General features: G+C 37.8%; 1 protein-coding gene across 1 annotated transcript in view; it reads left to right on the top strand.

Annotated features, from left to right (window-relative positions):
- LOC149184058 (uncharacterized) overlaps positions 1-25,439 on the top strand; it is a 274,518-nt gene extending 249,079 nt beyond the window's left edge. Inside the window, exons 9-10 of the mRNA XM_089417390.1 lie at positions 10,204-10,361; positions 25,015-25,439. Of these exons, the coding sequence (XP_089273516.1) occupies positions 10,204-10,361; positions 25,015-25,086 (230 nt within the window). The 3' untranslated portion in view covers positions 25,087-25,439. The remainder of the gene's footprint in view (positions 1-10,203; positions 10,362-25,014) is intronic.
- The last annotated feature ends 541 nt before the right edge of the window (positions 25,440-25,980 follow it).

Genomic DNA, 25,980 nt, shown 5'->3' with positions numbered 1-25,980 from the left:
TTTGTGTTATTGTTCTTTACAGTTTGGTAGTTGTTTGATGAAAGAGAATAATAATAATAATCAAATAAAAGAAGAAGCTAATCAAGAAAACTAAAAATACACCACAAACAATTATCATACAAGAGAAATCACCTTCAGTTGTTGCCCCTGGATTTCTCAACATGGTATCAGAGCTAAGGTTTCAAGACAAGGAAAGGAAAGGTAGCTTAGTAAAGAACACTCAAGGGTTGAAACACTAAAAGGAAGGAGTCAAAGAAAGAACAAGACATCAACAAGGACATCCCTAAAGCAGACTTGATCCATAATAAAGGCAGTAAAGAAGTATACCGTCAAGATCTTTTGAAGGATGAAATCATTACATAATGGAACAAAAGTCTGGACTGTTTTCGTCATTCCTATCTTAGTAGCCACATAACCAAAACTCTGAGGTAAGTATAATTGTTTTTCTCCATTCAAGAATCTGAAATCTCCTAGCAAGAAGTAATAAAGGAAAATTCTACAAGAAGGCACAGTCAGAATTTAGATCCTCTTCTGTAAGAAAGAAGTCCGAGAAATCATCTTATATTGAAGAAGAACTGAATACAAAACAAGACAAGGAAAGATGATATATGACAAGACAAGGCTAGTTGAAATAAAATTCCGGGCGCAAAAATTCTCAAGATCTGATAGCAAGGAAGTTACAGCAAGCTACATTTCTCTCTTAGGACATTGAAAAGACCCAATCTCATTTCAAGGTCAAGCAAAGTTCTATCTACAATCTCAAGCCCTTCACCAAGTAAGAAGGCCTCCACATTTAGAGTGACACTACATCACTGTTTCAAAAGACTTATGGTATAATTCAAGAAAAGCGAAGTCTGTTTTGCTCTTGTGGCGCTCCAACCTCCAAACCCTGAACCCTAGGGATTGGATTACCTCCCAAGCCACCACATCTCATCTCTTCATCCTAAATACGAAGAAGTTTTTGACATTTTCCTACAAAAAGAAAAAAATAATAGTACAAGATGTTATATTGAGACCATATCCAATAACACTAGAAGATGTAAAAGATATCTCAAAACTAATTCTTCAAGAAAACTAGAATTCAATGCAAAATATGCAGAAAGAAAGATTATTGCAGACAAAAATGAAGAAGTTACTCGCCTCAAGGACCACAATGAGAAATCGTTGATGCAAATTAAGAAACTTAAAAATAACAAAAAATCATTGAAAAACAAATTAGAAGAAACTATGTCAAAAGAAGCATCAAAGTCTTCAGACGTAACAGTCCAAGTTGAAGAAAAAAGAACAAATATTGATGCAATCAATATCACAAGTCAAGAAAATGACAAATCAGTTGAAGTAAATTCATATTCAGATATTGTAGTTCAGAAGATGAAAAATCCAAGTGAAGATTCTGCAACCAATTCAACAACATCAATACTTGAAGTAAATCAGGGAATTGTCCACACACATGATAAGGGAAAATCAAATCACAAGAACTCCTTATCGACATTCGAATCACAAGAGCAGATGTCTCAATCAACTTGCGTATCTATATCACTCAGAAAAGAAACAACAAACTTATGTTCCGAAGAATACTGATGTCAACACAAACCAGTCTTATGATAACTATTTATCCCAGGCTCCAGCTATCAAGTGATTGCATAGTTTCACAGAAGCTCGATTTAGGATGGTTTGATCCCCTTCTCAGTTCGGCAATTTTGCTTGTCACTCAGAGGATCCTATCATCTTGTATCATCGAGGATGACAACTCGAAGAAATTCGAAAGATGCGAATAGATTACAAGACAAAGAAACAAATGACACATCTTATCAACAATAAGCTTTGAGGACAAAAAGCTTTTTGAAGAGGAAGGCAATGTTATGAATATAATTTATATAAACATAATAATAATGATCATAATAATAATTAATTAAATAATAATTAGTACTAAAGAGACATGTCTAAGGGACATGACCATTGATGAAGGGGCACCTGCCTAGGTAAATAAGCGGGCCCTAATTTATAACATCAATCATCTCACATCAATTCTTTTATTCACTATATATATATATATATATATATCCTCAATGGATGTCATCATATTCCAAGTGTTTTGAAGATTACTACATAGTACAAACTTTGTTCGTTATAGGGGGCATGTTGAAGTAGTTTATTTTCTTGATTTTATTTAACTTTTCACCTCTTTGGTCCTTTATTTGGCTTGATTTGACCTTTTTGAGGCTTGCATTTTTCTTTTAAACTTTCTTGATGACCTTTTTTGGATGATCTTTGGTAAGTTAACCATAGGTTATGGGGATTTTGTCTCTTATGGAATGGATGGGAAATGAAAAGTGTTAAGTATGGAAAGGATATGTTCACTATATCCAACTTGATTCCTCGGTAGTACCTACTGCTCTAGCTTAATGGCACCCTAATCCAAAAGTAGTTATGTCCTAGTGGTTAGAAGTAGTAACATGGTAACATTCTTACTAAGTTAAAAGTGATAAATAATCCCTCTAATGCCAACATCTATACAACAAGATAAAACCTTAGCATCATTTTCAGATGAGGAGGTTAAACAATGAAACCACACCAACCACTAATCAAATCAACATGAAAGATCATCTAGCACATCTAAGATCAGGGGCATGGGGAAATGATACACCACTGTGAATCACTGATGAGCACAAGAATGTAACTGGTGAGTGGAGAATAACAGGTTGAGGCTGATACGAAATCTCATCCAAGCAACAACAAATCACACGAACTAAGTGTGCCTCTATGGGAGTTGCCAAAAGGGCAAAAATTCATATGGGGAATAAAAAGTAGGCATTCTATGATAATGATGAAATGGGTGTTTCCACCCTTACATAGTGAAATCACCTTCATAGGGCCAATAATAATAAGTGTTCTTGTAAGTCATGTGTCCTAATAGATCACAACCGTACCTAAGACATAATAATTCTCGTCTAGGTAGGGAGTTGCCCCTTACCATATGGTAGTGAGTGCAAGCACCATAAACCCATAGATTATGAAGATGGGAACTAAGAGGACCAATCATGTCCATCCACCTAAATGGAAGTAGGAATAACACTTGTACACTTCATCCCACATGGCCTACAGGGCCATATCATTGCAAACATTTGGGCTTACAAATGGTGTTTCCTTTGGCCAAAAAATGTAGGGTAGCCCTATTGAGAGGGGTAATAAGTCAAAATGGGGTGAGATTTTTTCGATGATAGATTTTGAACATAATATAACTATGCCTAATTTCTTTTATGACCACATTTTCGAAATACCATGGTTATGCTACATCTAATGGCAATGATTTTACGGAAATTTGGGTAGTTTGTCAAAAGATAAGTACTTCTAACGCCAAGTCACTCTTAGAATTTGTAATGGAACCCTAGATTTAGGGATTGAAACCTCCTAGATCTTCTACATTGTGGGATATCTTCAACCATGAGTCCTATTGTTGCTCAGATTGTATAGGCACCGCGACCACTGCTCAGAGCAGGGGCTATCACTTTGATCCCCGCCCACTTTGTTTTAGCTGTCTCCCAAGAAAACAAGCTATGTGGGGCAGTCCCTATGGAAATGAATGAAAACAAGTTGGAAACCAACTTGCCTGGGAGACCCAGTTGAGTAGCCCAACTACTTGGTTAATTTAAGCGAGATACAAGATTGGATTTACTATTGAGACCAATGACTTATGGAGTCAAATTTTCGCTTATCTACAAATTAGATGCCAAGTAACTGGATGGACAACTGCTGCCTAGGTGCTTGTGTAAAGGATAAGTGATGCTTTAGGTTAGGATTGCTTTTAAGTACTTTAGTTATGGTTATTCTTCTAAATAAGTACTTATTAATTAAACTTAGGGGCAATCCTTAAACACAAGATAACGTGCCAAGATAACAAATGCTAAAATAAACAAGAAATAACAATTATATAAAGAGTAACCAGAAGATTAACGTATCTAAGAATGATTTACTCTAAATTTTCATAATAGGCAAGCACCTAGGACATAAATTATATACCATGAACAATTAGAGCCAAAGATCTTCTAGAGACAACGTCAACATGATGAAATTGCTCAAGAGAGATGACTATATTGCTTAAATAATCAAGTTCAAACACAATTAGCAAGCTAGATCCCAAAGTCACAAGATGTTGGCATATTAGGGATCATTCGGCAATATGTGATTAAATGTATACTTAGACACAAAAAACACCCAAGGTGCTAAATGCTTTTAGAGAGTGTTCTCAATGCAGAACTTGAAGCTTTGGAGCATTTGCAATAGATGTGTTAGGATGTCAGACCAATAGAAACTTAATCCAATATAACCATGACAAATGATATCAATATAGAACAACAATAATGAACCTCTTGTGTGCCACTTGAGTTTCAATGACTTCGAATGATTATTTTGGGACAGCAGTAAATAATTCAATGTTAAAATTAAGCATCTCATATAAATGTAGACAGTGAATACTTATGGATACAAGGATGCAATTGATGAGTTTTAAGGGGCAGTAGAAGATGACCATAACAGTCCTCTAAACTGATGATATGCAAACAATAAGAGACCCAACAAGACAAGCTCATACAAGAGTGCAATGGAATTGGGAAAGTAATATTTCAGATCAGTTCACTGTCATGCCTGAACATTTCTTAGCCACTGTAACTTGTATAAGTGAAAGAGAATAATTTTAACTCAAAGGCTTTCAGACCTTAGTACATCAGACCTCAAAATAGTTAGATAATTATGCTCCAATGCTATCAATGATGCAGTAAACGAACTTTTGTAATGAATTATGACATCAATGAGATTACCAACTAAAAAGACACCCAAAACATTCATAACTGAATTGTATCTCTGTATATGAGAAATGCAAACAGTGAGACAATTTTTTTGATGAATACGAGCATGTAAGAGATGAAGGAGACAACCCTGTTAAGTTCCTTTATTCACACAGTCTCTCACCGATGGTGTTAAGTACCAAATGCAAAGCCAATGTAGAAGCATTTGTGAGTATTTTATGAGTCAAATGTCTTTTAAGATGCCACTGTTTAGTAAATTCAGACCTTTGTATGACTTCAGAAAAATGTGACTGTCATCAAACAGTGAGTATCATTTTGATGTGTTGAATTAGTGTTGAAAATATCGGTATCGGCAAAATATCGGCAAGGGTCCAGAAAATATCTTATCGGCAATATCGGCAAGCATAAAAAATATTTTTTTCAAATTTTTAAATATAGCCGATATTTTGCCGATATTTTCAAAATATCGCGATATTTTGCCGATATTTTCCGATATTTTGAAAATATCGCAATATTTTCAAAACAGAAAATATCGCGATATTTTCTCGGCGATATATCGTTTTGCCGATATTTTCGAATATCGCCAATATTATCAACAGTGTGTTGAATTATTTAATTAAGATGAAATGAATAATTTTGTTAGGGCATTTGTGATTGGTTATTATGGAGATCTTTAACCACTGTTTAGGAATGGATAAGAATGCTGAGCAAAAGACAGAGGGCGCTTTGAGAGTTTAGAGAATCAAACCAGTGATCCTAGGCCAAGTTGAGTCACTTGCCCAAGACCTCTTCAATAGACGGAACACCTACAAGGCACTAGAACAACCACTCCAATTCTCTCCAATGATTAGTTCAGGAAATTCATGCCCACAAATAGCGATTGATATAATGGAGGAGAGGGGATAAGGCAAAGAGGAGAGGCCTATAAAAGTCTGCGCTGAGAGAGACAAGCCAAGGAGACCTTATCACAGTGAGGGTAGAGGCCTAAGAGACCTGTTGATGACTAGGAGAAGCCCAAATAGGCTTGCCGCAAATGAAGAAAGACCTGAACAGGCTTGTGTTTGGAGGCCAGTGGAGAGAGAAGGGGTGTCCCAGAGAATAAAGGGATAGCAGAAGCAAGCAGCGAGGACCTTGGGGCCACGACAAGCTTGAAGAAGGGCTGACGAAGATAGGAAGGCAAGGAAAGAGGAGAAGCGGAGGGAGAAAGGGCATAGGGCAGGCAACAAAGAGGAGAGGGAAGCTGAGTGAAGGCAAGGAGGGAGAGTGGAGAGGGATGAGATGTCAGAGATGAGCTGATGGAGGAGGAGGAAGCCACGCTAGGCCCACGTTGGGCTTGAATGCTGAACTTGGAGAGGAAAAGGTGGTGGATCTTGCCTTCCTAGGCCTAAATCCACCACTAGAAATTCCACATTCCACGAAAATATTCCAAGGACTGAATATCTTCAAACCCTCGAAATAACTTGCACAAATAAAATTACAAGACCCCAAAACCGCTGTTAGAAATAATAAAATTAATCAACAAATTTATTTACAAAATCTACAAATATATAAGGGTTTTAAAAAATTTAAATTTTGAGAAAAAAATATTTTTATGGTTTTTCTATTTTGATGAATGGCTAAAAACACTTTAAAACCCCAATGTACACTATAGCCTTAGTGAAGATTTAATCCACAACACAAATATTTGGGATCCAAGCAACAATGAGTCCTACCCAAGTTTGTGAACTTGGAGGCCAAGGATTGAAGTAGTTGCAAACACTATGTATTTATCTCAAGACAATTGTTAATCACATGGGGAATCAAACCACCTAAAATTAACCCAAAACTATCAATAACATGATTTTATCTCCTTCTAATGAAAAAATAGATCTTATCAATATTCAACACAACATAGGAATGTTTGTAGTCAGTACATACCACAAATCATGAACATGAACACCTTGAATTGCACCCCAAAGCCTTTATTATGATAGAAAAAATATTTCCCAGTGGGACAATAGTGTTACAAAGATGCTTCCGCAACAATTTTCTAACCCAAGATCATCGTGCTGGAGACTCAAATGACTCTCTAATTTATAGATCAATCCTCAAAGTGGAAAAATAACAGCTAGTTTCTTTGATCCTTGTCAAAGTAATCTTGGCCGTTGAAAAATATTTGATTATCTTTTAATCTTGGCCTTTGATTTTTTATTTTTGAGGAATTTTCGAATTTATCATTTAATTCCATTTTTATTAGCTCAAAATTAATTATTTTGTGCTAATTTCCTAAAAAATTTGACTTTGACTTAAACACTAAGGTCCAAGGATCCAAATTTTCTTGAAATATACAATATTCCCTTGGTGGAGGACCTTTAAAAATTGATTCATTTAAGACCCACGAATTTTTCCACTTGGAGAATTAATTTTCCTAAGAAAACTTAATTTGGCTCTAATTAATTAATTTTTTGGCTTAGGATTTTAATTTAATTTTGCCAGAAAATTTAAAATTGACACGAGGAGATTAATTATTTTTTCCACCCTCTAATAGTTTAACCATGGTGTCTAAGTATGAAAGACCATGCATTAAAATATTTTTTGCACAAGATTTTTTACAATTCAACTCTCAAAGCAGGAATACCTGTTCGGCTTAGACCCTCGAATTACATACCCAATCTACGATACAACATGATCTAGTAGAGCAAGTGATTTGTAATAAAACAATTTAGCCAACTAGCTTAAATTATTCCCAAATAACTTTTACATAAGATTCGACTAGAACACTAGGACTCATGTAAGATTTTGACGAAGAATTCCACCCTATTTTTGGGGTGACACTGAAGGGAAAAACTTTGCCAACCATCCGTGTCTAGAAACACAAATGAATCAGTGAGATGAAAAACCTCCTAGGATGAAACTCTTGCCAAAATAATAGGCTTACCTAAGTTGTTACATACATTCATGGTCTTACTAGTATCATTTACATTACATAACTTGCAGAATGGGTTTACAATGACATATGAATTGTTGATAGATGATCTGATCTTGTTGAAATAATTTGGTACTTCCGCTTCCTTGGAACTTTGACAAAATGTGTGCAACAAGTGCAAACAACCTTCTTCAAGATGGACATCTCCTCAAAATAGGGCATGAAACCATGAAGAACCTTTTCAAGAGACTCATGGCATCTCCCAAGGTGGATGTCCTCAACCACAAAATAGATAAGTGGTGCAATAATGTTACAAAAAAGGTGTCTATCCTCCTCAAATCAAGTGCTAAGGAGGTGGATCCATGAAACAAGGCACCAAATCCTTGAAGAGGATGGGGGGAATGTCATCAATGTAGATGTGGATAATGCTCCACATGAGGGTGCAATCCATGCCATAAAAAACCATAATATGTGTTGAAAACCTTCAACAAGAGCAAGAGTGTTAGCGTCAAGAACATCACACCATGCTAGACCATATCAACCCAAATGAATGTGAAATCGAGTGATAGCAAGCGGAAATTACCAAGTGCTCTATACCATTCTGTTCGAGCAAATGAACATACCAATACACTAATTGCTTAGCCTAAAAGTTCTAGGGTGTTCCATCAAGGGAGTCATACATAAACATGTATCATTAACCATTTGATGATCGTAGGGCTTCACAATGAAGTGTAGTAGCAATGAAAGTAAAGAAATCACCATGACAACCAGAGCAGCAACATCATAAAGCTATCCATGGCTACATCACCAACAATCTCATCAAGTGAAAGGCTGAATCACGACTCTCAGACAATCCGAAATATCAACATGTAAGCCTGCCTTTCTGATGAAAATCACAAGAGTAGAACCCATCATGCAAAATGATGGGTAAAATGGTGCATAGAAAAAGTAGAACCCAAAGATTTTGCTCATGAGCAAAAATCTAGCCTAGAGAAATGAATTAGGAAAGTGTAATTTATAAATGTATGACCTACAAACTAACTAGTGGTTCAGTATAAATGATAGGCAAACACATGCTAAAGGATACATTATACTCCAAATTGTTAATATAAATTTTTGCAATTTATCATTGTTTTTGCATGAGATTTTTGTTCAAACTGAGTTGTGAGTGGTTAGTAATACCAGGATACATAATGGAACACACTCTAAATGAAGAAGTGGTTCATCTCATGATAGGAGGATCAAAACCACATACTAGAGGATTAATATGGGGGTGTTTGTTCATCCATCTTTATGTCCATTCAACTCCATATTTAACTTCTTACAATATATCTAAAATGTATTTTTAGTTTTAGTAGCTGATTCTGAAGATGCATCTTTCGAATTATTTATCACCTGAAAAAGTGTGATCAATGAAAATTAATTAGCTTGATAATATCTATAATGCACTATACATAGAAATTATTACTTTTTAATTATTTTGGGAAACAGTATATGGATTTTTGTAAAACTGAAGAATAAATCCCAAAATATATTTTTCTTGAGTCCAAATATACCTCTACCATGTTGTGGGGCTTATTAATCTTTTCAACTTTCATATTACTTATTCTGATGATAACTTCTAAGTCTCAATAAATATGACACTGAAATTGCGCACACACATCAGAGGATGATTGGCTCATAATAGGCTTATAGTCAATTGTTTAAATAAAATTAATTTTTTAGCATACACACATGCACTGTGTAATGTAAAGAAAAGACTAATCATACCTTTACACACACACATGTGCATTCACACACTCACTTCTCCTTGACCATAATTAACTACTGTTCAAAATAGACTACTAATAACCACAATTGGTATTCAAGACAACTGCTAGAAACTGAATGCAATCTAAAGTTGACCATACTTAACTCTTGGTTAGAAATGAACAGAATTAATTGCAGTTATATTCCATTGATACCTACGAAATGCATCTCAGCTGTTATTTCTCATCGTATGCTTTGCCTGTGGAATTATGCATAACTAATACAAAGAAATAGATATCAGATTAAGAATATGGCTAACAACGAGATTGGATATGGCTTATCCTTGAGAGAAAAGGCTATTGTCTCTGCTCAAGATATTGGTACTCAAGAATATAGTTACATAAAATTAATCGCTTCTACTGGAATATATAGCCACTTGATCCCACCCCTTTTAGATCATGATGTCACTTATAGTGTAAAATGTGCATCGTCAAAGCACTCTACAAAATAGAGGTAAAAGATATTATAATACAATTCCTCAAACTATAGTTAGCTAGGATGATATACTTTTAACTAAATTTGCCATTTGGAAACTCTACTTCCTTAGAAAGGTTCCTAAGAGTTCATAAATTTTATTTAGCGTAAGGGTGATTATAAAAAGAATATATATAAACAAATTCACTACATATTCCTTATTGCAAGTTCTAGAAGGCAACTTCCTAACTAATGTCATTTCTTTTGTAGATATAAGCCCACAGGATTCAATTCTTTTGGAAGAAATTGTTGAGGCTGGACCTATGTCGACTCATGCACAAGAAGCTGGTGATGAATGCTGGTTTTCCTTTCACATGACATCTTGTCATGGCCTTCGTTTTGAATGTTCTAGCCCCTACAAGTTTCAGGTGAATCTCTTGTGTTGGAGCTTCCCAATGCTTTCCCTAGTTAATTTATGCCATATCTGTTGTTTTGATTTTATTCTTTTGCTTCAAGTGTGTCCTGTACTGCTACGAAAAGTGATGTATCTGCCTGTTTAAACCATAATTTTTAAGATAAAATTCATGTAACTAGTTTGCAAACAAATCATAGTTGTAGTAGATGACAAGGTCTGAGAAAACTGATTTTTAGATGGCTAAGGCCATAATATTATCCATTTCTAAATGCAATCAAGTGCAATGTGAACAATGCCATGTAGGAAACAGTAAAATAGCAAACAAAAATTACACATGATAATAAATGTGTCTGTTAATAATAAATATAGATTGGTAATTAGTTATGTATCTAGTTTCTTTCCATCATTCAAGTAAATTTAGAAGTAGTCCTTGCCATGTGTCGACCTAGGTCATACAAAAAGAAAGGCAACTATGGACTTGTGAAATGAAAACGAAAGTAATCATGAAATCCTTGGGGAGTAAGGATATCAGATTGAGTGGATTCATTGATGTAGATTGGACTGGAAGATCAGTAGATCGAAAAAGTACCTCTGGGTACTATTTCAACATTGAATCAGGAATGACCTCTTGGTGCAGTTGGAAATAGAAGTTCGTAGCTTTGAGCTCAATTGAGGCGGAATACATGGCTGCAAGCATAGCTTCGTGCGAGGCCTTATGGCTTAGAAAACTGCTTGTGAACCTATTCAGAAGAAAGATGGAGGCGACTAGGGTCATGTGTGATAATTAGAGTTGCATCAAGCTCTCTGAGAATCCAGTGTTTCATAATCATTCGAAGCATATTGATATCTGGTGTCACTTTGTCAGAGACTGTGTCCAACGAGGAGCTGTACAGTTGAGCTACACTCCTAGAGGAGAACAGGTGGCAGACATCCTCACCAAGGCCCTTGGAAGAACAAAGTTTGATTATTTCAGGGAAAAGATGGGGATGATAAAGAATCCATTTCAGTAGCAGAAATGGGGGTGATGTTGCAGTGCAATAGCAATGAGCAGTAGCATGATGCAACATGACAAGAAGAGATTGCAGTGTAGATGCATTGTTGGGAAGAAGGACCAACAACAGCACGGATGCAGAGGGAGTTGTAGTGTTGGGAGAAAGGACTAGCAGCAGCACGGATGCAGAGGGAGCTGCCGTATGGACGCAGCAGTGGCAGAGGCAAAGCCATGGGCAACAGTGCAGAGGATGTTGGGCGGGGAGGTCTAGCATCACCACAGGTACCGGTGTCGTATAGTCAGAGTGATGCTCAATATGGAGTACTACTAGAGCATAGTCCTCGCTAAAGAGGGAGTGTTGATTTGGGGTAGCATTGGATGTTCTCTAGCCATGAAATTGAGATCTCCAAGACCCATAAATGGTTTGGGTAGATTCTAACCAGTTTGGGAGATATTAAAATAATTAATATTTTTAATGGTGAACCTAAGTCTAAACTTAGGAAAAATAAAATATTAATGGGTATTAATATAAAACTAGGTTAGAAGGTTCCAAAAGTCATGGATCAAGCCAAATCTAATCTTAGCCATTGATCAGAGATTTAATCTCGGTCATTGAAGGACCAAATGAAAAGTATAAGAAGAGGCTTGTGGGTCAGTTGGAGGACACACTGAGGGAGACCAGTCAGTTCGATTTTTGGAGCGGGGTTAGCTGAGAAAATCAAACTAGTGGTCTGGAGAGCAGCAAGAGGCAGCAGGTACGAAACAGAGAGTCGGGAACAACACCAGAAGACCAGTGCAAAGGTTGGAGAGGCAGACGCAAAGGAAGCAAACTGTGCAGTCACTGGAGGGCCTGCGTGGGTGACACAGAGAGGCCCAGTGCTGATGCAGAGGCCAGCAAGGCTGACGCTGTGACCGGGAGAAGTGCTGGAGAATTTTTCTATGTTGGGTAAGCCAGTTTGGCACCCAGTTGTATTGAAGAATTGCTGAATAATAAAATCCTCCTCTGCTACACTGGTTTTCCCACATTGGGTTTTTCTGGGGACAATTGTCCAAAATATCTGTGTTGATGTGTTGATTCTTGTGCATGTGTTTGTTTCTATATTATGGTGTGATATCTGCAACAGAATTTATTTTAATGTTTACTTAAGGGTTTTTGTAAATAACTTATTGAGAAATAAGTAGGTAAAATAAATCACTTGTTGCAGTGATAGAATTTTCACAATATCGATGTGCTTGGAGTGATCATGAAATACGAGATTCTCAGATAAACGAATCCCACTCTGGTTGTCACAGAGGATCACGGTAGTATCCAACGTATGTCCAAACAACTCACTGAAGAGCTTCGTCAACCAGACAACCTCACAGGAGGCCATACTTGTAGCAATGTACTCTGCCTCAGTGGTGCTCAAAGCCACCAACTTCTGCTTCCTGCTCATCTAGGATATCGAAGCAAAACCCAAAGAGAAACAGTGCTCGAAAGTGCTCTTTCGGTCCACCACAATGCTTGCCCAATCAGCATCGGAATAACCATGCAGCCTCACATCTCCGACAGTGTATCTCAGTCCATGAGTGATTGTGCCCTGAAGATATCTCAATAGATTCTTGGCACCAATCCAATGTGAGTGATGAGGCTCAACCACATATTGGCTCAACGTGTTCACTGCAAAAAATATATCCAGACGGGAATTCACTAAGAACATCAATGCTCCTATGAGTTGACGATACTCAGAAGCATTTCCCAAAACAGGTCCGACAGCATTACCGCATAACTTCTTGAAGTTAAGCTCCATCGGGGTAGTCACGGGCTTGCAGTGTACCATACCAAATCTCTCAAATATCTTCACCACGTATTTTCCTTGAGATAAGAAAATTTCTCTTGGCTTTTGCCAGATGTCCAGCACTAGGAAATAGTGCATCAACCCTAGGTTCTTCATCTCAAATTCGAAAGCCAACTCCCTGTTACATTTGTGAATGAGAGGGTCTGCACCTGTCAAAAAGAGGTCGTCAACATACAACACCAGTATGAGAGGCTTATCATCTTCAACCTTAAAATAAAGGTTCGGATCGACTTCACTCCTAGTGAATCCCAACTTCATCAAGTAGCTATCGATCCTCTCATACCAAGCTCGGTGTGCTTGCTTCAGTCCATAGAGAACTTTCTTCAACCTACATACATGAGATTCCCTATTATGAATCTCAAACCCCTTAGGTTGTTCCACATAGACTTCCTCTTTAATCGAACCATGCAAGAACGTAGTCTTGACATCCATTTGATGTAGGTTCCATCCTTGTGAAGCGACAAGGGCTATGATTGAGCGAATGGTGGTGTATTGGGAAATAGGTGCAAATATCTCATCATAATCTACACTTTCCTCTTGAGAGAAGCCTCGAGTAACAAAGCGAGCGTTATACTTTTCAGCACTCCCATTAGCTCCATGTTTGATTTTGTAAAGCCACTTCGAGGTGACGACTGTTTTGTCCTGGGGTTTGGGTACCACATCCTAGACCTCATTCTTCATGATGGACTCATATTCTTCATTCATAACATCCTTCCATACTTGATGCTTCATGGCTTCTTCGAACGATGAAAGCTCATTTTGAATGATGGTGCTCATAATGGTCAAGTATCCCTGATACTTGGTCGGCTTCTTACTTTCATGGAAAGTCCCTCTGGGTGCAATATGTCTCTCGGCATCTTCAAGAATCCCCTTAAGCCATGAGGGCCTCTTCCTAGAATAGGAAGGCTCTTACAGAGGGGGATCAATAGGATCCATAGGTTTTTCCACATCGGACATCGTCTCATCTTTCTTCTCATCTGGCTTCCTAGTGTCAGCTTCTTTACCTTTCCTAAGAATAGGAAGATTGTCAACCTTGCTAAGAGCCATATCTTCGTCAAAGGTGACATCATGACTTATCTCGAATTCCCTTTAACCAACCACATAGATTCTATAGCCCTTAGAATTTTTGCTATAGCCCACAAAAATTCCTTTCTTTCCAGATGCACCCAATTTGCTTCTTTTCTCTTTTGGCACATGAAATATACGGGACTTCCAAAAATTCTAAAGTGTGAGACATTAGGTTTCTTACCAGTGAACATTTCTTCGAGAGTCTTGGAATCCACTGCTTGATGAGGGCATCGATTTTGAACATATACGACGGTGTTTGCAACTTCGGCCCATAGAAACTTCGGAAGCCTTTGATCATGGAGCATGGCACGAACGACTTCCACAATCATACGATTCTTCCTTTCCGCCACACCATTCTGATCTGGAGTGTATGGTGTTGTGGTCCCCCTCTTAATGCCAGCTTCTTTGCAAAAGTCATGGAACTCATTGGATTCATACTCAATTCCATTATCAGTCCTTAAAATCTTGATCCTCTTCTTGGTTTGATTCTCGATCAAGGCTTTGAAGTGACGGAGCCAGGTGAACACTCCAGCCTTGTTTTTCAAGAAGTATATCCAAGTCTTGTGAGAATAATCATCTGTAAAAGTGATATAATATAGATATCCTCCCAAAGAGTTCACGGGCATCATACTAGATATGTCGGAGTGAACCAACTGCAAAATGTCGGAGATCTTGCTATGGCTTGAGGGGAATGATCCCCTTTTGAGCTTTCCTTCGGCACATCCCGACATACACCTTCATGCTCTACTTTGAACTCGGGCATCCCTATCACCATTTGTCTCACATTGGGTAGAGCCTTATAATGAAGGCGGGCAAACCTATGGTGCCATAGTTCAAATTGTAGATATGTGTCACAAGACATGACTCCCAACAAACTTCCTCCAACTTGATATAAAGAGTCAACCCAGAACCCAAGAGTGACAACATATTTAAAATTCTTTTTCCACAAGTACCTTGTCATCGATGAAGGCTGCCTTGTAGCCTTTGTCTTCCATTGTCGAAATGGACACCAGTTTCTTCTTGAGATCAGGTACATATAGGACTTCTTGCAAATGAATTGTGTTACCTTGATTTAATTGAAGAGTAACATTCTCTACACCCTTTACGGGATAGGTGGAATTGTCTCCAAGAATAATCTCCAAGTTTGTCTCCTTCTCTATTAGATTAGAGAGAGCTTCCTTGTAGCCAGTGAAGTGCCTAGAGGCACCACTATCAATAAGCCAATTTCCCAACGAGTCAGGAGGAGAGGTAGTGGAGAGGCCTGATATCAGATAATACTCATCTTGCTTATTGTTAACAACATTTGATTCATACCTGGAGTTCCTTGCTTTCTTGGAGGGTTGACCACTTCCTTGATTTCCTGCATTCCTCTTTCCTTTGCCATTGAACCTGCCATTCCTTTGATTGTGTTTAGAGTTGCCCCTGTAGTGATTTTGATCATCATCATGTGACGTTTCCTTTCTATTTGGACACTCCCTCGCATAGTGGCCAAATTTATTGCAAACGAAGTATCTTCCCTTCCTTCCACCCTTCGATCTGGTTTTTCCTTTGAAGTGACCCTTAGACCCAAAATTATTTCTCCTTTTGGCATGAGAGGGGAAAGCAGTGGGGTTGCCTTTGCTTGAAGGCATTTCTTGCTCCACCATCCTTGTCTCTTCTTGAATGCATCTCGACATCAATTCTTCAAATCCCAGAATTCGATCATTGTTGAGAAGAGTGGTTCTAAATATATACCATTCGGATGGGAGCCCTCCAAGGGTAGTGATAGTTAGTTCCTTGTCAGGAATGACTTCTCCAATCGATAGGAGATCATTTTTGATCTCAGTGATCCTTAAGAAGTAGGATTGAATATCTTCATCCTTGCCCTTCTTAATATCCTTCAACTTATTTTTGAGGAACAAAACTTGATTTGCATCACTAATTTTAAACAAGCTTACCAGTCTATCGTAGATCTCCTTGGAGGTGTTCAATTTGGAAATGTAGGCCACCAGAGGCTTGTCAATAGAGTCTTAGATGATCTTGTTTGCTTTGACTTCACCCTTAGTGTACTTGTTCTTTGTAGCAGCCGGTGCATTTGATGGAGGCTTCGAAATTCTGCCCCTCACATAGTCTAATACTTCTTGCTCTTCCAATGTCAGATCAAGAGACATCTTCCATCCGTGATAGTCAGACTTCTCATGAAGCTTGTCTTCGACTGGGAAGTGTGATGAGGAACCCATGAAGCCTTTTTGAATTTTCCAACTGTTTTAGGTGATTGCTCTTGCTCTTGTTTGGGCTTTGTCTTCACCTCACCTTTGATACCATGTTAAGTTATGGTATGTTCTATGCTTAAGAGCAATTTACTTCAAATCTTCTTATTAGCTCAATATCAATTTCTAGTATTGCAATCCATCAACATGATAGTAAAATGCAGATAGAACATAAATGTAAACAACAAAAGACAAGCCAAGACAAGAGACACAAGATGTGGCACCAACCAGGGACAAACCCCAATGCGGGGAAACCCTTTGATAAATTCTTCTATATTCTTCAGTAATTCAGCAGAGAGAAAGAGAGATAGTACAATATCACAAATCTGTGATTTTACAACAGCAACAATAAGACCCTAACTAGCAAAGTCAAAGCTAGTCAAACAACTTCCAAATGACCTCAAGTCAACCTTGGAGAACTCGGCCTCCAACAGCAATAATAAGCAGCCCAAAACAGTCAACGAAAGGTGGTCAAACAGCAGTCAACACATCAACAATTCTGCAGCCAGCCCTAACCAGTCAACGCTGGTCAAATCTGTGGTTAAACAGGTCAACGTTTGACTGCCCAGAATGCGGTTAGCCTAGAAGAGGCTGCCCAACCCAAAAATGCAGTCAAACCTCCTCTTTGTTGGTCAATGCATGCAAAAATATAGCCCTGCTGCTCCACGGTCAACCCCAGGTCAACGCTGCCCTAAAAACAGAAATAATGTGTCCTCCTTTCAGCCACACGTGTGAGAGAGATGCTCTTCTAATGCATAGGAGAGAGAAGATGTGTGGTGAGATAAGTGGAATAATGCCACAAGGTCTCCTCCTTTTATATGAATCGTGGAGGATAAGTTGGGGGTGTGAAACACTGCTTTGTTTGCTGGCTGACCTTGACAAATTGTCAAGAAATACAAATAAATCCTTATCTCCATGAATACATGTCGGAATCAGATTATCATTAGATCAATCCTACACTTCTCGATGAGAGGAGTCCAAGAAAATATCAGCTGCCATAAATGAGGTGACCCACATGGAGTTTGGCCCTAGTTGCCAATTTTAATAGTGTTGGAGGGTATTTTGACACTTGTGACTTCTTGACCTAGGAAAAACCCTAGAAGCACTAAATGGGTACTTGACCTCTAAAATAAAAGACCTTGAGCATGAAACCCATGCTCCAAAAAAAAAAAAAAAAATTCTTTCATTTTACAATATACAAGAATCAAAAGTACATTTCATATTTATGAAGACTGAACCTTGTTACATAGTTTTCAACACTCGCTCTTAACTAGGGAGGTATTCAAAAATGGTACATGGACATTCTCAATCTAAAGAGAGCTCATAAGAAGAGTCAGATTGGTAACCCATCTGTTTAGCATCATATCAACTAGCATTGTCACATAGCAGGGCCTTGACTAACAACTCTATCTCCCCACAAGATCAAAGCACAATGGTGGCGAGACCAATGATTTATAAACACCACCATCGTTGTCTCTCAAGGTACATACCCTACCCAGGTGTTCACAGGGTATGACCTTCCAGGACTGTTCTTATCTTGGAATCCTAGTCCTCAAAGCATATCAGTTCCATTCGACTACCCTTATCTTGGATGCCCTACCTCATCCTCAAAGAGTATCGGATGCCAGATGCTTATCTAATCCTCCATTCTTTCTTCCCAAGTGAAGAGAAGAATGATGTGCCTATCTCTCTCTCTCAACTAGGGAGGATATATCAACTAATCCAAGGTTGTCTTTCAAATACACAAGCTTCTTATTACAAAGAGATTTTGTAAATATGCCAGCTATCTGTTCATTGGTGAAGATATGTCGTAGCTGCAACACACCATCCTACACCATCTTTCGAATGTAGTGATACTTGTTATTTATATGCTTTGTCTTTCCATGAAACACTGGGTCTTCAGAAAACCTTATAAAACTGGTGTTGTCACAATGTATCATAGTAGGGTCAATTGCTCCTTCAAACAAGTTTGACAACAACTTTCTCAACCAGACAACTTCTCTGCTTAGTTCACAAGCTGCAATATATTCAAAGCAACTGATTCTTTCTTTTTGGTCATCCATGAGACCATGGAGGATCCCAAACTAGACCATCCTCCTGTAGTGCTTCTTCCATCCTGCTCACTGCCTCCCTAGGCAGAATCTGTATATCCAATCAAGTGGAAATCATTCCTCCTATCGTACATCAGGCAATAGTAGATTGTTCCTTGCAAATATCTCAGTGTGTGCTTGGCTGCTATCCAATGATCATGCTTTGGCTCAACTTGGAACTGATTGAGAACATTCACTGGAAAACATGTCTAGTTGAGTATTCACCAAGTACATCAGTGAGCCAATCAATTGTCTATACATGGTTGGATCTAGTGGGCTTGATTCAAAACTCCTTAGTCTTTTCAAGTTTGTGATCATGGGGGTTGTCATAGTTTTGCAATTTATCATGTCAAACCTCTTCAGCAGCTCAATCACATACTTTCCTTGACCTAGATAAATCTCATCAGGTCCCTGCCAAAATTCCAGTCCTAGATAGTAGTGCACCAACCCTAGATCCTACATGTCGAATTCTGCTGCTAGTTACTTCTTGCACTCTTGGATTCACACTTGTCAAGAGAATATCATCCACATACAGAAGAATGATTACAGGCTCATTCTTCACAACCTTGATATAGAGATTCAGATCGACAAAACTCTTTGTGAGGCCCAATCTTTGTAGGTATGCATCCATCCTTGCATACCATGCCCTTGGTGGTTTCTTGAGGCCATATAATGCCTTCTTCAACCTGCAAACATAAGCCTCTCTATCTTTGACTTCAAATCCCAAGGGTTGCTCTAGATAGACTTCTTCATCAATCATGTCATTCAGGAATGTAGTCTTGAAATCCATTTGATGAATGTTCCATCCATCGATGTTGCCAAAAGACCAGTGAACGTATAGTTGTATACCTTGTTGTAGGAGAAAATGTCTCTTCAGAGTCGATGCCTTATTATTGAGAGAAGTCCCTAGCCACAAATCTTGCCATATACTTATCAATACTTTCATCTGCCGCAAAGTTACCATAGATTTGTCTTCAAGCCTAGGTATGATCTCCCGAACTCCATTTTTCAGTATCGATTGATACCCTTCATTCATGGCATCCTTCCATTCTTGATGTTTGACAACCTCTTCAAAGGTAGATGGCTCTGATTCTATCAACTTTGTCATGTATGCTGCATATCCAGAATATCTTTTGGGCTTCTTACTTTCCCGAAATGTGCCCTGGGTTGTTCCATGTCCTTCTACATCTAGTAGAGTAGACTTCAACCAGTTAGGTCTCTTTCTAGTTTCGGGTATGACCACTAGTTGCAGTGGGGTTTTGATCTTCATGATTTAGTTCTTCTTCCTCCCTTGTACCTTCCTCTTCAAATATAGGAAGTTCTTCATCATCAGAGTCCATCGGGAGATCCTTTGATTTCTTACATGCAATACTTTCTTCAAATATCACATCTCGACTAACTTCTATTTGATGTCCTCCTTTTACGTAGATCCTATATGCTTTTGAAGTATCACTGTAGCCAACAAATGTTCCTTTCATGCCTTACGGATCCATTTTCTTTCTCGTCTTTTGGTATATGAATATAAAAAGGACAACGAAAACTTCAAAGATGGTCCACACTCGGTTTCTTCCCAGTGAATACTTCTTCAGGAGTCATGTTATCTAGAGACCTGTGGGGACTTCGATTTTGAATGTATACAACAATCTTAGTTGCTTCACCCCACAAAAATTTCAGCAAATCTTGATCATGTAACATGGCTTTTACACTTTCTTCAATCGATCGATTCTTTCGTTCTGCAATTCCATTTTGTTTTGGATTGTATGGGACTATCAACTCCCTCTTAATCCCAACCTCCTTATAGAAAGCTATTAGTTCCTTTGAAGTATATTCTCCTCCATTGCCAGATCTTAAGATTTCTATCCTTCTTTCTGTAAGGTTCTCTACTTCAACTTTGAATTCTTTAAATTTGTTGAATACTTCACCCTTGGATTTCATCAAATAAACCCAATTTTTCGTTGAATGGTCATTAATGGATGTTTCATAATATAGATGATCTACAACAGACTTTGGAGTCATGGGATCACAAACATCAGGATGAATGAAATCTAGAATTTCTTTTGACCTTGAAGCACTGCTTCCAAATGGTCTCTTGATGTTTTTTCCCAATGCACAGCCCTTGCATACTCCTTCATGATCTTCCTGGAGTTCGTGGATGCCATTTACTATTGTATTTAAAGTTGGTAAGATTATGTAATGAAGATGACCAAATATCTTATGCCAAAGTTCACATGGGCTAACTTCAATGTGAACCAAGGCTTGAGTAAGGGGAGTTATCAATCTGTAAAGTCTTCCTTCCTAGATCCCAATCATTCTTGCATCTTCTATGCTTGAGTTTTTGTCCCATATTGCAACCTTTCCATCTATGAAAGCTTCTATCACCCTTATCTTCTAGACATGAAATGGAAAGTAAATTCTTGTGCAAACCTGGAACAAACAGGATATTGTTGAGATGAATATTTCCTCCATTCTCCAGCTCCAATGAAGTTGATCCAATTCCTCTCATAGGGTAGCTTTTATTGTCACCAAGCTCTACGAAGTAAGAGGACTTTTCTTTTGACAATGTTTTTTAGTTGCTTGTGTTGACTAGTCATATATCTTGATGCTCCACTATTGATTACACAAATATTCTCGTCTTGAAATGTGCCAGTGAGTGCTAAGAATAGTCCTTCGTCCTTTGTAGATGTCTTGGTCGCTTCCTTCTTAAGAGAAAATAAGAGATCCCATACTTATTTGATGCCTTTCTTGAGATGACTTGCCACTATTGTAGACTTCTTTAAGAACTTCTTCAATGTAGAGGAGATCTTCATTATGCACTTAGCCAACCTTACCTTTGATACCATGTTGATTAAATCTATAGGGCAATAGTTAGGATGATTTCTCTTTATTTGAAAACTGCTTGTGATGTCTTTTTACTTTTCTTACTTATTAGCTTCTTCTCTTATTATTATGTTTATTCTTATCATCAAACAACTACCAAAACAAGAAGAACAATAGTACACAAGAACACAGAATATAGGCTACAAGCCAGGGCCAAAACCTCTCCACTTGAGAGGAAAACCCATAAATCTCTTCTCTTCTTATAGATTCTTCAATTGACGAATTCCAAGACCTCTAAACCAAGACAATTATTCTTCCAAGACCATGTCTGACCTCTTGATGATGTGCTTTCTTTTTCCAAGTCAAACCCAATCAAATCTCTTCCAGTAGCACAACTTCGACCCCCAGCTACAAAATTTCAGCCTCTACTACAGGTTTGAAATTTTCAGCCCCTGTAGCAATTACTGCATCCATAGGTGTGAGCAAAATTTAGCCTTCCAAGGCCTCCCAACAACTTCGCTTGCCTTGCTTCCTTGTCTAGGGCTAGAAGGTGACCTAATAGGCTCTTCTTCCAGCAACTTCGATCTTCTTCCAGCAACTTGAAAATTTTGGCCTTGAAGCAGCAAACCCAAGCTCTTCTTCTTCGCATGTGTGAGAGAAAATTAGCCCAAAAACTTCTTCCTTCGTCCTTCTCCTTCTTTGCTACCCTTCTTGTTCTTCTCCTTCGCTTAGATGATGAGAAGTGTGTGACCAAGGGAGGTCGTGTTTCTAACTTTATATAGGCTTCTAAGGTGTGGACAAGGCTCCTCAAAATAGGTCGACTTCTTATCTGCCAAGCTAACTTGGTCTTGGAGAGTATTTTGACACTTTTAAATACAAAAATAATTCTTTTTACAAGTTACAATGTGCTCAATGGGGTCTTCAACATATGACAATGACCCTTTTGACTTTTTGACCTAGGACAAACCCTAGAAGCACTCAATGGATGCTTGACCTCTAAAATAAAAGACCTTGAACATGAAACCCATGCTCCAATAATAATAATAATTTTCTTTCATTTTAAAATATACAAGAATCAAAAGTACATTTCATATTTATGAAGACCGAACCTAGTTACACATTTTTCCACAGTTATTGGTTATTATAGTATTTGAAAAGCTATATTGTTTTAGTGCATGCTAATAGAATAGCCTCTCCAACTCATTAATATCAATTAAAAATGTGTTTCATCCTTAACTTGTTCTACCTTATATGGCGTAAACTCCATGGAGGCCCTAAACTTTACAGGGTAGAACAAGTTAAGGATGCAACTTACAAACTATTTTCATAGTAAGTTGCCACATATTCTGCAAAAATGAAATTTTGTGTGAGTTTGTTATTGGAAACCCAATAAAGTCTCTCCATTAAAATCTAAAACTTCTCATCAAAGGGCCATTTCCCTACAAAGAATGAGATGCAGGAAATTCGTCTTGTGTATTTGCTGCCGTACAATAAACACGGGGCATTATGTGAAAGGACATGCTACCTTGCACAGAATTTACTTGTTTCGTTTTAAAACACTAGGAGAAATGCTAAATAATTTATTGATTTGTCCTCTCTCTTGCAAAATAAAATAAGGGTCTTTTATTTGACAAGTTGCAAACTGAATGTCAACCATTTAATTTTGTGTGAATGCGATATTGTAGTCACCTGTCTCATCTAAATACAATTGTGATGCAAGGGTTGTAGTTAAGTAACGTAAGAATAAGTTTATTGGCAAATTTGTTGACTTTTGATTCTTTGGATAACCATCACTTGTGTGGATTAACCACTAGTGCGCTGGTTAATGGTTGACAAACAGTTAAGTCTGATAGTCAATCAGATCAGGTAGAAAAAAGTAAGAATTATCATGATTTTGCGAAGCGATGCAGTAACTTATCTGTGAGTGCCATTTTAAAAATAAGAAAGCATCCTTCGACATCTCTTGTTCTCAGTGGTCAGGATGAATGCTTGGTGTTGGAAAAAATGGAAAGTGGCAGCTATTAATCTTATTTTCCTTAACCTTGATATTTATTTGTGAATCTTATTTAACTTCTTTATGTTCTTTACTTAGATCATTTCATCAAACAATATCAAGAACAATAATAGAAACAATAGAGGACATAGATATTAGGCTCTTAGCTAGGAAAAACCCCTCCAAGGGGAAAACCTAGAAACTCTTTTCTTCTTAGAATTTGCATCAAATGAAATACAAAGACCCAAGCCCTAGACCAAGGCATTCTCCAAGTACCAAGTCGGCCCTCTAACAAGTCCTACTAGCTTCAATACTGCAATTCATCCTGCAACTTCGTCCTTGCAGCTTCTCTAGAAACCCTAATCCATCCTCCTCCTAAGACCTACCTAGAGCAAGACAACTCTCCCAAGGTCAACGAGGTCAAGGTAGGGCTTTCTTCCTTCTAGCTACAAGATTCTGCACTACATTCTTTTGCGACTTGGACCTGCACTTTTGGTCTTCTTCTGCAGCACCAAAAACCCTAGATCTTTGCAGGTGTGAGAGAGACAAAGCCCAAAAACAAGAAATTCCATCCTTATTCCTTCTTTTAAACCTTCGCTCTTCTTTTCTGCTTCTCCCAGCTTCAAATCGAACGCTTTCTTGGTAGATCGAACTTGTGGGTGAGTGTGTCCAAATGAGATCAAACTGCTTCTTTATATAGCCTTCTCAAGCGGTCGAATTCCCTCCTTTAGGCCGACTTGATGTTCCTAGGGATAACTTGTACTTTGGAGCTTCCAAAACATTCTAGACTCAAAAAGTTTGTGTTTACAAATATATTTTTGCCCGGAAGGATCTTATAAACATGATGTTGACTCCTTTGACTCATGACAATTCTAAGACCTAACAAACTCTAGAAGCATGAAGAACATGCTTTTACCTAGAAGACCATCAATAAAGAGCATGGAACCCATGCTTTAATAATAATAACATTTTTCTTTTTCTTTTCTTGTTTGTTACATAGGATACATATTGAAATGAGTACAATTATGAAGACCGAAACTAGTTACATTTCTCAACAGTCGGCACATAGAAAGAAAAACTGCTTGCATTCCTTTCTTTCTTACACTGTCATTGTCTTGGATTTGTGAGAACAGTTAACAGACAATGGGCAGTTGGCACCTTATAAGAGATTCAAAAATGGCTCCTGTGTTCATAAAGGATTTGTTCATTCCGCAAAAAAGATTTTACTAGCATATGTGAAGGCCTCTTGCATGATTTATATGATACGAAGCTTTAGTTGTGCCATAACAGATAAAACATTACTGCGCCCTTTATCCATTAAAATTTGGAAGGTACTTTCCTTTTTTGTGGCATCGCTAACACAGGGTTAGTCAAGTACATTAGTGTTTCCTCTTGTAGGATTGTCTCAATTTTCTGGATGCATATAGAAATAAGTTTCTCCTCTTAGTTGATGAGAAGTGTACACTGTAGAGTACAGAATAGTTCCGCTATACCCTATATATCCTCCTGCCAGATTTCTTATTGTCTTTATTATGAAAATTGGGATACTTACCTAAATAGTTTGAAATGTGTTTGTACTGTTAACAAACTAAGATGGCAATATTTGTGCTCTTTCTTCAGGTTGACGCTTGGTTGACAGCTATCGGAGCTGACTACAAAGCTCCTTCTCTGCACAGATCATCAGACCTGTAGGGGTTTGGCTGTGCAAAATTCCATGTTCTATATTGTATAATATGATGTAAAATTGTAAATTAAAAACGTAGAATATAAAAAACTCATCAAGCTGGCAGGCGTATGGAGTCTTCTTTTGATCATAGATGCTCAGAAAACTGTATTTGAGTGCTTATTTATTGGTGGAGTCTGATAGAGAATGTAACTGAAGAACTTTCTTGGAAAACCACGTTGCTGTTGATTGTTCATATTGTATTCAACAAGATCATTTGAAGGAGTATATGGTACCTGCAGGATAAACGAAAGATGGCAGCCTTTCATGTAAAATTATTGAATGTCATGAAATAATGAAAGTATATGAATCAATATCTTCATCCTGGAAGTAATCTCAGGCATTACATTTATTACAATTTAAGTAATGATTATTCTTTTGGCTGTTTATGGAAAAATATCATTTCAATAATTATCATTCACAAATAAAAAACATGTGCAGTACAATGTGGGACTCATTATATCACACCCCGAAGCCAAAATTTTAGTAATTTGATTCATGCAGGTCCAATATTTGAAACAAAAGGCCTTGATGATGTCTATGTACATTATTCTGATGGATCACATCCCAATATGGAGATTTCTAGCATCTCATATTTTAGAGACTTAGTTCCATATACTTGAACAAACATTAAGGAGAAAGAGGTAGATATAGGACTTGGCACACATTAACTGTTGACTCAATCAACGATGGAATTTTAATTCTTGTTAATACATTGTCAGGTTTCAACTTTCAACGAAGTCTATAGTTCTACATAGGTGGTCAACTTGCAAATCTCCCACTTTAAACCCTACTCCAAAGGTCCCCACTATTTCTTCATCACCCTCTAGGGTAAGTAGATTAGAGGTAGTAAAAATCCTCTG

This window comes from Pinus tabuliformis, chromosome 3_2 (genome assembly GCF_031772625.1).
Source record: "Pinus tabuliformis cultivar Carrire ecotype Pingquan chromosome 3_2, CPIR1, whole genome shotgun sequence".
Lineage (NCBI taxonomy): Eukaryota > Viridiplantae > Streptophyta > Pinopsida > Pinales > Pinaceae > Pinus > Pinus tabuliformis.
The sequence above is the reverse complement of the archived record's forward strand: the minus strand, read 5'-3'. Positions and strand labels throughout refer to the sequence as shown.